The sequence below is a fragment of the Mauremys mutica genome, chromosome 1 (assembly GCF_020497125.1).
Source record: "Mauremys mutica isolate MM-2020 ecotype Southern chromosome 1, ASM2049712v1, whole genome shotgun sequence".
Classification (NCBI taxonomy): domain Eukaryota; kingdom Metazoa; phylum Chordata; order Testudines; family Geoemydidae; genus Mauremys; species Mauremys mutica.
The window spans coordinates 348,504,777-348,517,223 of record NC_059072.1 but is presented as its reverse complement, the minus strand read 5'-3'; the positions used below and the strand labels follow the sequence as shown (position 1 = coordinate 348,517,223).

At 47.8% G+C, this 12,447-nt stretch overlaps 1 protein-coding gene across 4 annotated transcripts in view; it reads right to left on the bottom strand.

The window, feature by feature from the left end:
• The window catches only part of INTS4 (integrator complex subunit 4), a 60,797-nt gene extending 49,514 nt beyond the window's left edge, over window positions 1-11,283 (bottom strand). For 2 of the 4 annotated variants that reach the window (XM_045021058.1, XR_006580421.1), the window contains exons 1-4: window positions 11,080-11,282; window positions 10,444-10,638; window positions 3,017-3,134; window positions 1,752-1,858 (exon numbers count right to left, since the gene is read on the bottom strand). In XM_045021058.1, coding sequence (XP_044876993.1) covers window positions 1,752-1,858; window positions 3,017-3,134; window positions 10,444-10,638; window positions 11,080-11,133 — 474 coding nt within the window. In that variant the 5' untranslated portion in view covers window positions 11,134-11,282. Of the gene's footprint in view, window positions 1-1,751; window positions 1,859-3,016; window positions 3,135-10,443; window positions 10,639-11,079 lie in introns of all 4 variants that reach the window. The other 2 variants (XM_045021066.1, XM_045021077.1) reach the window with 2 other exon arrangements.
• Between the last annotated feature and the right edge of the window lie 1,164 nt (window positions 11,284-12,447).

The following is a 12,447-nucleotide window of genomic DNA, read 5'->3' as shown; positions in this document are numbered from 1 at the left end:
CATGGCAATTCATTCTGCGATTTTTATTCAACGCGGCTACTCCATGAACAGAATGTACTTTGGTTACAGACATCATTGTAACAAATTCAGAATGGTCAAAAGGCTTATTGATCAAATCAAACACAGTCGGTATAGTTTTTCCCTTTAACAAGATTATCTTAGCTATAAACAGACACTGCTTTCTTGAGACAAGATGGGTGTGGTAATATTGTTTATTGGACCAACTTCTGCTGGTGAAAGAGACAAGTTTTCAAGCTTACACAGAGCTCTTTGTTTCTTTTATCTTTACTAGGGCTCTTACCTGAGACATGAGTGCTGAGGAAAAGAGGTAGCAGGTGTGGAAGTCAGATAACATTTACTGCACAAGCTTCAAAAATAATACCCCCTAAATCAGAGATGGGCAAACTACAGCCGGCCTGTGGGACCCTCCTCCCCAGCCGGCTAGCCCCCGGGCCCTCCCCCGCAGCCTCAGCTCACTGCGCCACCAGCGCAATGCTCTGGGCAGCGGGGCTGCAAGCTCCTGGGGCAGCACAGATGCAGAGCCCGGCCTGACCCAGTGCTCTGTGCTGCGCGGGGCGGGGCGTGGCTGGCTCTAGATGGGCAGCATGGCTGCCTGTCCTGGTGCAGCCGCGCCGCCAGCCACCAGTGCTCCCGGCAGCGCGGTAAGGGGGCAGGGAGCGGGGGAAGCATGTTGGATAGAGGGCAGGGGAGTTCGGGCAATAGTCAGGGGCCGGGGGTGTGAATAGGGGTGGGGGCAGTCAGAGGGTGGGGAATGGGGGGGGTTGAATGGGGGCGGGGGTTCCGGGGGCGGTCAGGGGAAAGGGAGAAGGGATGGTTGGATGGGGCAAGGGTCCTGGGGGGGGCAGTCAGGAAGGAGGGGGGGTTGGATGGGGGCAGCGGAAGGCAGTTGTGGGGGGAGTCCGGGGCCGGTCAGGGGTCAGACAGCGGGGGGTGGATGGGGCAGGAGTCGTGGGGGGGTTGTCAGGGGGCAAGAAGCAGGGGGGGGGGTTGGGGGGGGCATGCCTGGCTGTTTGGAGAGGCACAGCTTCCCCTAAGCAGCCCTCCATACAATTTCTGAAACCCGATGCAGCCCTCAGGCCAGAAAGTTTGCCCGCCCCTGCCCTAAATGCTGCTAACTAATGTCAGCTAACATCAGCTATGAACTCTGAACTTCATTTCCTTTGTCCTTTTAAATATAAAAGGCAACTGTGGTCTAGTGGATTGAGGACAGGCCTACAAATAAGGGAATCTGGATTTATGTAGAACCATTGGGATGCTAGGTGAACTGCAGACAGGTAGAAAGACAATGTCCATATCCAAATTTAAGATAGTTCTATTCACCTGGGTTCTCCATGCACCAGTAATCCCATCAGGAAAACAGGAACAACTTTTAACCACATTTGTAAATCTGTACCTGAACAAGTAAGTGGAAAGTATGAAAACTGATATGAATGCGGATTTTAACAGGTAGGTCGTAGCTGCTATTTTGGGGCTGCAAGAGTCTCATTAATTCAGTTTTAGAGATTTTGAGGGTTTCAGTGTACTGGACACTTTTTGTCATGTAGTTTTTTTGCATTGCCAATCATAAAAATTCTGGTAACATCAATGATGCATATTTAAAATTTAGAGTGAAACTCTCCTCTCAGATATGTGCACGCAACTTCCTTTGATTTCAACACAAGCTACATGAGTACCTGGGAGCAGAATTTGGCCTTTAAAGCATATTTACGTCATCAATAAGACTATATTACCTTGCAGGCTACATCTAGCAGTCTCATTCTGACAGCTGGGCTCTCTGTGAGTTTCGTCCCAATCACCAACAGGGTATCCAGCAGCTGAGCAAGAACTTGGTGGGACTCTGTCAAACAAAACAGTGAAAGGTTTCATATCTCTTTACTGATTTTGTGGGCCTACAGAGATCTCACTGTCTACGTTGCAAGTAAACGGATATACCACTGCGCGTATTACATAAATGATGTGCTCATGGGATGGAATTTCCAAAAGTGCCTAAATCCCACTGACTGTCAATTGAGAATGTCATGATAGGATTTTCCACTGGTCATAAAAATGGAGAATAAGAGGGGGGAGAAAATGGTGTTCACTCTGAGCAATAATCCCCAATCATATCCTTGGGTTGTTTGTGTTCACATAGGAGTCCTTAGGTCAGTGGTCACCAACCCCTCGATCATGACTGACTGGTTGATCCTGGAGCCTCTGCCAGTCGATCATGATCTCCGCCCGAGCCCCGCTGCGCCGCCAACCGAGAGCTGCCTGTGGTAAGCGCCTCCCAGCCGGAGCCTGCATCTCACATCCCCTCTTTCACCGCAACCCCCTGCCCCAGCCCAGAGCTCCCTCCTGCACCAAACTCCCTCCCAAAGCCAACACCCCTCACCCCCTCCTTCACTCCCACACCCTGCCCCAGCCTGGAGCCACCTCCTGCACCACACTCCCTCCCAGAGCCCACACACCTCATCCTCCCCTGCACCCAGCCTGGAGCCCTCTCCTGCACCCAAACTCCCTCCCACAGCTTGCACCCCTCAACTCCTGTACCCCAACCTCCTGCCCCAGGCTCAGCCAATGCACACCCCACAGCTGAGATTGTTACACTGATTTGTGACAATCCCTGAAGGATTTTGGATCTATAAACCACAAATGACACTAATAAAAAGTAAAACTCGTGAAGTGTCCAGTGGATTCTATGAGATTAGGTGCAATGTGACCATATGACCCCTATATCCAAACTCCTTCCCAGACCTTGCACCCCTCACTCCTGCACCCCAACCCCCTGCTCCAGCCCGGTGAAAGTGAGTGAGGGAGGGGGACAGCGAGCAACGGAGGAAGGGGGGAATGGAGTGAGTGGGGCAGGGCCTCAAGGAAGGGGGCGGGGTAGATCCTGGGTTGATCTTAAATTCAAAAAGTGATCTTGTGCGTAAAAAGGTTAGAGACCACTGCCTTAGATGTACAAAATCTGGAGGATTCTGCCTTGATTTAAAATTAGATCTGAAGTGTGACTTACTCTCATTTTGAAGCGTGTTAATGACATCATCCATAATGCAGTCTGGAGAAAATCCTGCCGTCTTCGATAACAAACCTAGCAAGGAAGCAATCTTCAATCTCACAGAGGCATCGTTCTCCTAGGGATGAAAGAAACGATAGTCTCCTCTGCTCTCTTTTCAGCTTAAAGATCATAAAATAGTGAAACACAGGCAGGACCCACATACAGCACAAAACCATGGATGTCAGGGCTGGAGCCACCCCCTCACTAGCACTAATTACTGTAGCACCGCAATGCTAAATTTGATGGCATATTGAGATTCCCGTGGTAGCTCCCAGAACATTTCAAAAGAGTTCTTTCACTGAATATGAAATGAGTAACGCACGGACAAAAAGTATACCCTGTTATTTTGATACTAAAGTCAGATGGCTCAAATGGTTTCAGTTTTACACTGTACATTTTCAGTCTTCAGCATGCAGGAGAGTTTTCTATTGACAACACAAATGTAACAATTATTGATGGGAAAGATGGAGGATTTTAGAAGGTGGTTAGAGGGAGTTGGGAGTTTTGGCACCCAAAAGGAGTTTGGGGTTTAGCACAAAGGAAGCAGTTGAGGCTTTTAGCACTGGGGCAGATGAGTGTCTTGTGTTTCTGCCTACAAAAGGTAAAAGGTAATAATTGGAGATATACCAATCTCCTAGAACTGGAAGGGACCGAAAGGTCATTGAGTCCAGCCCCCTGCCTTCACTAGCAGGACCAGTTTTTGCCCCAGATCCCTAAGTGGCCTCCTCAAGGATTGAACTCACAACCCTGCGTTTAGCAGGCCAATGCTCAAACTACTGAGCTATCCCTCCCCACACAAACAAAGGAGAAAGCTGCCTCGTTGCATCCAAAGATAACAGTAAGTATATTAGCTATGGATTTCTGCCAATTTACTCAATGGGGAAAGTTTCTAGTGATAATCATCTTGCCATCATTAGGCATCAGAATCAACATCCCATTTAAATTAGTTGGAGCAGTCCACATCACTCAGAGTTACTGATTCAGGCTGTCTGCAGAGTTAGGAAGACAACTATGCATCAGGCCATACTTGGAAATGTTCCCTACCATAAGGGTATAAGAGAAATCTAACTAAGGGCTAGTCTACACTGGCAACGCTTTAACATGGCTTGTATAGTCGCGGCAAAGCACTGGGAGAGAGCTCTAAAAAACCACCTTCATGAGGATCATAGCTACCACCCCGAGCGAGAAAGTCGCAGCACTGTAAAGTGCCAGTGTAGACAAGCCCTTAGACTGTGGAGACAAGATCTGTAAGAACTAGAGTTACATTATGTGGCCAAGCAATCATGGGACCCTGAATATCCGAACTGCAATAATATCACGCATTAATGTATGACATTCTATACCTTGGGGGAGCGGTTCCACAGTCCCAGGTTGCACCCTGGGGATTCTGTCACAAATGGTTCACATGGTTTAATGTTCTGGGGATGAATGGGAATGGAGGCACAGGGCCACAGGAGGCAGGGAGGTGCAGGGCCACATGGCGATGAGGCAGGGGGTGCAGAGCTACATCAGGACAGGGGAGTGTCTGGGTAGGGGCACAGAGACACATGGGGATAGGGGAGGGGAGTACAGAGCCACACAGGGGGAGGGGGTGCAAGGCCACATGGGGATGGGGGTGTGGGTGTCTGAGGGGGGGTGGAGGGACACATGGACGGGGGTGCAAGGACACATGGGGATGCAGGAACACATGGGGACAGGGGGAGATGTCCCTGACTGAATGGAAGAGGCTAGGGGTCAGCCAGGATCTGCATGGGGAAAGCTCCCTAACAATCCCTCCCCACCCCTCCCCCCCAAAAAAACACGTTCCATACTTTTCCCATCCATACCCAACAACCTTCCAAGTTCACACCCAGGTACCATCCCAGCAATTTACACCCCTCTCCCTCAGCTCGTCCGTTACCCCTGACTCCCCCAAGCCTTTACACTGCTTCCGAGGGGATATGGGAAATACAGTTCTGTATTGTATGCCTAGTAAGGAATCTATTTGTCAAAAAAACATTTCCTGAATCTTGTTGTTGTTGTCATCTGTATTGTTACAGGCATACTTGCTGACAGGTATTTTGAAATAAATGACCAAAAATAATTGGAACTGGTGTGATTATATTGTGTTATTTTGACAAATAAAATACGCAGAATTTTGAATCATTTTAAAATACTGTGTGCCAAATTTTTAATTTTTTGTTGCAGAATTCCCCAAGGAGTACAATATGCAGTATAACTAAACTGTTTACCTCAATAATGTGAGGCACAGATTTCCACAGAATATACTACATGCTTACACACATTTCCAATGTCTCTGATGTTCTTGTATTAAAAGGATACCATTAACCTAGATTTCAATGAAATTAACTATTTCTAATAAAGGGTGTTTTTTTTTTAAATCCTACATGAATGAGTCTTGCCATTTTCTTTTAAACAAGTTAAAAAGATTATTGAGGTGTTTCTCTCTCCCACTTCCTGGCCCTGAGCAGTGGATTAGGGAAACTGACCTTAGCTTCCAGGTCTGGTCGTTACCTCATGGACCAGTACACAGGTAAGAGGAAGAACCTCCAGCTCCCTACTCTTGGCCAAGTGGACAAGTCAGGAAAAGGCTCCAAGGATCAGCTCAGCTGCAAATAACTCTGAGCTCTTAAGAGCCAAATTTTCAAAAGATTACAGCTCCCATTTATGCATTTAAATAAGTGACAGGATTCTCAGAAGATGACAGCATGTTGGGTGCTCAGCTCTTCAGAAAATCTGTCCAGAACATCACAATGGAAGCTGTCGGGTCTGAACACTTTTGAAAATCTGGCCCCAGTTGTGGCTGTGAAGCACTTGAAATATCAGGCTTATGTGTAGATTTAACCATGTATGTTATCTTGTATTGTCTTCACAGAATTTCATCTCTGTCTTTTTGTTGCCCAATTATAATTAGATGTTGCCTTGTGGCTCCTACCAAGTTGTCAGTATGACCCTCCACTCTCCATTGTCAGTTGGACAATGCATGGGTAATTTTAATAAATAATAATAATAATAGGAGATATACCAATCTCCTAGAAGTGGAAGGGACCTTGAAAGGTCATTGAGTCCAGCCCCCTGCCTTCACTAGCAGGACCAAGTACTGATTTTTGCCCCAGATTCCTAAGTGGCCCCCTCAAGGATTGAACTCACAACCCTGGGTTGAGCAGGCCAATGCTCAAACCACTGAGCTATCCCTCCTCCCCCGAAGTATGATATCCAACCCTATTCTAAAGAATGATAGTTATTCTTCCCAGACATATTTTCATGCAATTGTTCCCTCTGAAAGACGAGCAAGAGAAATACACATTATGGGAAATCTGTCCCAACGGCTTTCCTGGGACATGGCCAGGATGTGTTAGGTTTCTTATGTTATGTATTCATAGACTCATAGACTTAAGGTCAGAAGGGACCATTATGATCATCTAGTCTGACCTCATGCACAATGCAGGCCACAGAATCTCACCCACCCACTCCTGTAACAAACCCCTAACCTATGTCTGAGTTACTGAAGTCCTCGAATAGTGGTTTAAAGACCTCAAGGTGCAGAGAATCCTCCAGCAAGTGACCCATGCCCCACGCTGCAGAGGAAGGCGAAAAACCTCCAGGGCCTCTTCCAATCTTCCCTGGAGGAAAATTCCTTCCCGACCCCAAATATGGCAATCAGTTAAACCCTGAGCATGTGGGCAAGACTCACCAGCCAGCACCTGTATTCTTTCAGTTTGTTAGAAAGTCATATTTGGCAATGAAAGTTTCCATCAAGATTTTAGTGAAGAGTAAGAAGAAAGCCACCAAATAGTCTCAATCAACATGCCAGTGCAGAAAATGTGTAGAAATAAATCAATATGGCTTAAAAATCTTATACTGAGTTCAATATGGGATAGACGCAAAGCCCTGGTCTACACTGAGGAAGGGGGCAGGGAATCGATCTAAGTTACACAACTTCAGCTACATGTAGCTGAAGTCAACATACTTAGATCGACTTACCGTGCTGTCTTCGACAGGAGAGTGGCAGCAGTCGACTTACCGTGGTATCTTCACCACAGTGAGTCGACTGCTGCCACTCCCACGTCGACTCTGCTTGCGCCTCTCACAGCGCTGGAGTACAGAAGTCGAGGAGAGAGAGCTCGGGAGTCGATTTATCACATCTAGACTAGATGCAATAAATCGATCCCCGCTGGATCGATCGCTACCCACCAATCCGGCAGGTAGTAAAGACATACCCAAAGATAAAATATAAGAGGATATAGAAAGAAGTATGTTGAAATTAACAACCTATCTAGGTATTCATGAAGCAGTTACAACCTTGGTATGATTGCTAATGCTTTTGAGGACACTGTGGGAACAAGCTACCTCTCAGCCTGTGAACATGCACAGAAAGAGGGCAAGAAATAGTCTTCAACCGAGCATCTTGGAAAGGGAGTAATAGCAATTATAACAGGGAACTCCTACATAATTTGATAAAACAGGATGGGGTTCACAAAATTAAATCCCAGAAGGACTGTTCTGAATTTCATACCTTCGCAGATACCAGGTTAGTTGGCTGAAAATGACCAAAGCAATTCCCCTTGTGACTTCATCAACAAGGGAAGTAATGATTACCTAAAAAGGGAATCATCACGAGGCTGTTCAGAAGCAAAGTTTCAGTTTGCTGTGCAGATCTATTATTCACACTGAGGTCTGAACGTATAGATTAGGGGGAAGACTATTATCTAGATGCCAACAAAGTATACATCTTTTCATTATTCATTTATTAGATAGCTGAAAGCTGGTGACATGGGTCAAACTGAAAGCCTAGAGTCTGAACTAAAATGTCCATAGAGCAGGTACAGTGGGACAACAGAGCAGCTTTACAAGCTTCCCGCACACTGCCCTGAGAGTATGACACAACCATGACAATTTTACAGCTAGAGCCCTGCAAATCTGTGGATATTCACTTTATATCCGCGAACCATGTTTGCCGATCGGATGTGGCTACAAATTTTCTCTCCGCACAGAGCTCTACCCTTCGGGACCATCTGCAGAGATAACATACAGTAGACCCCCGTTTATCTGACACTACATTATCTGGCTCTCCATATTAACCGACCACCAGCACACACAGGTCCAGAGCGAGCGATCTCTCCTGTGGCCATCAGACAGCACTGCAGCCTCGCACTTCCCATTCTCTGGATTATCCCAATTTTTGATTACCTGATCTGGGCCCGGTCCCAATTAGATCAGATAAATGTGGTTGCACTGTATTTCATCCGGCATGCCAACTTGCTTCTTGGCCTATCTGCTGAAATTGCCAACCAGAGTGCTAATTAACCACAAATCTAGGATGATGGTTTTACTCAAACTTTCCAGACTACTGTACTTCTTTCAGGAGTTTGATTTGTCTTGTGTACCTCAAGTTTCACCTCACTTAAAACCACTTGATTACAAAATCAGACATAAAAATACAAGTGTCACAGCATACTATTACTGAAAAATTGCTTACTTTCTCATTTCTAATTATCATATAATTTTAAAAATCAATCGCAATATAAATATTGTACTTACTTTCAGTGTATAGTACATAGAGCAGTATAAACAAGTAATTATCTGTATGAAATTTTAATTTGTACTGACTTCATTAGTGCTTATGTAGCCAGCTGTAATATTAGGCAAATATCTAGATGAGTTGATGTATCCCCTGGAAGACCTCTGCATACCCCTGGTTGAGAACCACTGGCTTAGACCACCAACTCTTTTTGCATAGGACACCGAGCAGCCCAGAGGAGCAGCAAACAGGAGAGTTTTACAAGGGAGTTTTCCACCAACAGCTGGGTTTGTAATGACCAAAAGAACTGCATGGCAAACTGCCTGCCAGGTGTGAAGGTTGAGGACAGACTTATGTGCAGTGCTGGGGAGGAGCCAGTTGGTATATGTAGGTACCAATGGCATAGAGGAAAGTAGGTGAAAGGTCCTGAAGGCCAAATTTAGGCAGCTAGGTAATAGATTAAAGTCCAACACTTCCATGGTAGGGTTCTCTGAAATGCTTCTAGTTACACATACAGGCCAGTTAGACAGACAAAACTGAAGGGTCTCAATGTGTGGATGAGATGATGGTGTTTGGAGGAAGGATTCACATTTATTAGGAATGGGAAAACGTTGGAAAAAGGAAGAACCTATACAGGACAGATGGGCTCCACCTAAACCAAAACAGAACCAGATTGCTGGCATGTAAAATTAAAGAGGTAGTAATGCACTTTTCAAACCAAGGGCTGGGAGAAAAAAATAGGTGCAGAGGAACCAAGGGTGAAAGTAACTTAAAGGACTTACCGGTACGCCGGAGTCCTGAGCAGAGAGCATGGCCTCAACTGGAAGAGGCAGGGCCTTTAAATAGCCAGGCCCTTTAAATCAAGATTTAAAGGCTCAGGGGCTCCAGCCGCTGCTACTGCAGTGGAGCCCCAGGCCCTTTAAATCACCGCCAGAGCCCTGCTGCCATTACCCCAGGGCTCTGGCAGTGGGGCTCGGGCGGTGATTTAAAGGGCCTGGGGCTCTGGCCGCTGTGGGGAACCCATGCCCTTTAAATCATGAGCCCTGCTGCTGGAGCCCTGGGATAGCAGCGGCAGGACTCTGGCAGCGATTTAAAGGGCCTGGGGCTCCCCGCAACAGAGACCTGGGTCCTTTAAGTCATTAGCCTGGGGAAGCCGGTCCGGTCCGGCACAGCATACTGGCTCTTGCTGGTATGCCTCACCGGACTGGACCGGCTTACTTTCTCCTCTGAGAGGAACACATGGTTTGGACAACCACATCCACTGGGGAGGATTAAAAGGGAAATTCTATAATCTTAGTAAGGAGAAGAGGATAGAAGCTGATAAAGTACAGGCAGGAACCAAAGAGAAACAGCCAAATGAAAAAGAGTTCCATTCAATTACATCAGATGAAGGCAGACAAGTAAATATTGACAGATTTTACAAGTGCTTGTATACAAACACAAGAAGTTTAACTACTAAGGTGTGTGAACTTGAGCAACTGGTATTAAATGATGCTATTGATATAATAAGCATCATAGAAACTTGGTGGATTGATGAAAACCAATGGGACACAGTAATACCAGGGTGCTCCGAATTTCATCCACCTCCCTACACTTCAGATCCCAAGCAGCAACTTCAAAGCATTATCTACACAGTTATGTTATTAGCAGGAGCCCGGCTAACCCAAGTCTGTCACCCCAGCCTGGGGAAGTTCACTCCAAAACCCTATGTACTCTTAGCAACGCCACATTCTATCACCAAACGCTTGGGCCACACACCCCTCCAACCAGAACCATGTCCGGAAATATACCCGTACAAACGTGCTTCCACTTCCTGCTGCTTTAAGCGTCCTGCAGGTTGCTCCCCGGCACCCTATTTCCCTACCTTGTAATAATGCTCCAGCAAGATCCTGACAACTCCTTCCACGCTTTCCGCCTCCACTGGTTTCCTGGCAAACTGAAGCAGATACTGCAGGGCATCTGCCGGCGAAGTGGCCTTACACAGATCTACGTGGAGCGCTGCCGATTTACTGGGCTTGGTCAGCCGCAGCTTCTTGGCGGAGATCTCGTCGTGCTGCTGCTGCGGGGCAGTGACACGGCGTGAGGCGGGACATCCGAGCGGCCAGGCCCCAGCCCCTCCATCACTTTATCAGCCGACCCACCGCTTGGGGCGGGCGGGCCCTGCCCCGGGGCTCTCTGCCCCGTGGAGCCCCGCTCCGGAGGGGTCCCTTGGGGGCATCCCCACACCGGAGGGGTCCCGGGGTGGCTGGCAGCTGCCCGGCTCCCCTGCGCTGCCCTCCCAGCACTAGTGGTTCCGGAAGAGCAGGAGCCGCCCGAGGCCTCTCCCGGATCCCGGGTTGGGACTGGGAGGCGCTTCAGTGCTAGGCCTCAGGCTTCCAGCGGCCTTTCCTGCAACCCCAGGCCGCCCAGGAGTCGCCCTGCTCGGCCCGGAGCCGGGCCCCTCCCCCGGGGGAGTCCCCTTCCCAAGCCTCCCCCTCGTGCTCCAGACTACGCCCATTACCTGGACGACCTTAGTGAACTCCTCATACACCCGCTTCTTCAGGTGCGCCGCCATGCTGAGCCCCGCCACCGCCGCCTTTCGCCTTCGGCAGGGCGTGAGCCGCCTGAGCCACCGTACTGAACCGTACCCTTCTCCTTCCCCCCCGCACCCGGAAACGAAACCATAGAGATGCCGACGATGACGGGAAGATAAACTGTCCTTCCTAGACACTTGGAAGTCTCCTCTCTATGGCCAGTGACTCCCGGGCTAAAGAGAGGCCTGTTTGGGCTGCAGCTCCCCCACTGGCCTTGAGTCAAGGGGGCAGGTTGTAGTGCAAATCAGGAGCCTGAGCCAGAGTCTCAGCTGGGGCAATCAGCAGAGCTCAGGATCTGGCTCCACATTTTTAATTCCCAGAAAAAAAAATTTTTTAATTCATTGGGTCTTTTGTTACCACATAAATAGATTTCTGTATCTGTCCCTTCCAATGCACTGGGTGCTGGGTGTGTCACTAACAAATTTATTCCCCTTGTTAGGCCTAAATAAAGATATAGCAGACAAAACAGGTATGCCAACCTGACCGAAGTCAGGCTAACAAGGGCTTCTGGGTAATCCTGGAGTGAAAAATACTGAGAAACAGCATGTTTCACAAAGCCCTGGGAAAAAGTAAAATAAGTGAGGAGCTGCATTCCTGGCATAGTATCAGCTGTGCTGTGTTAGAAACAGTGTTTAAAAAACTGATAAAAAAACCCTAACTCCCAACGTTCTTACTCACTCTCTGGTTTGGTTTTTGGGTTGTTTTTTCACTCCCCTACATTCCTAACTTTTGGTGCTTGTTAAGATATTATTAACAATCTAATGCTGTAGACATAGGGAATTATGCATGCGTGTATATTAAAGGTATCTAGTTTCTAGTTGTTAGACAAAGGGGGGTGGGTTGCTTAAGTAAATGATTTATGACGTAATAAAACTGTCTATATAGGCTAATACTAAGCTGTAAAGAGGGGGTTGGTTCTCTCTGAAAACGAGCTGCTCTCTATTGATGCATGCACTTGTCAATAAAAAGCTTTTGATCAGATCTTGCTGGTGTTGCCTGTCTCTCTGCGGTCAGACAACGAACTTCGCTGTCGGGGTTCAAGTCCCTGACATCTTTGGCGACTCCGCCGGGACTTTGTCTGACTCTCCGGCGGGGGAATCAGACTCTGAGGCAATGCAGCGCGCATCCTCCGGTTTAGAGGAGCCTTGCCTGGTGATCTGATCTCTGTGTTGGCGATAAGGCGAGTTCTGTGAACCAGCTGAAGCTCGTAGAAATCCAGCAACATCCACCTACCCGTTGAGTAGGGTCAAGGTTGCCTGGGTTAGAGTCCCAGTGCAGATTGTCGGGGTTCAAGT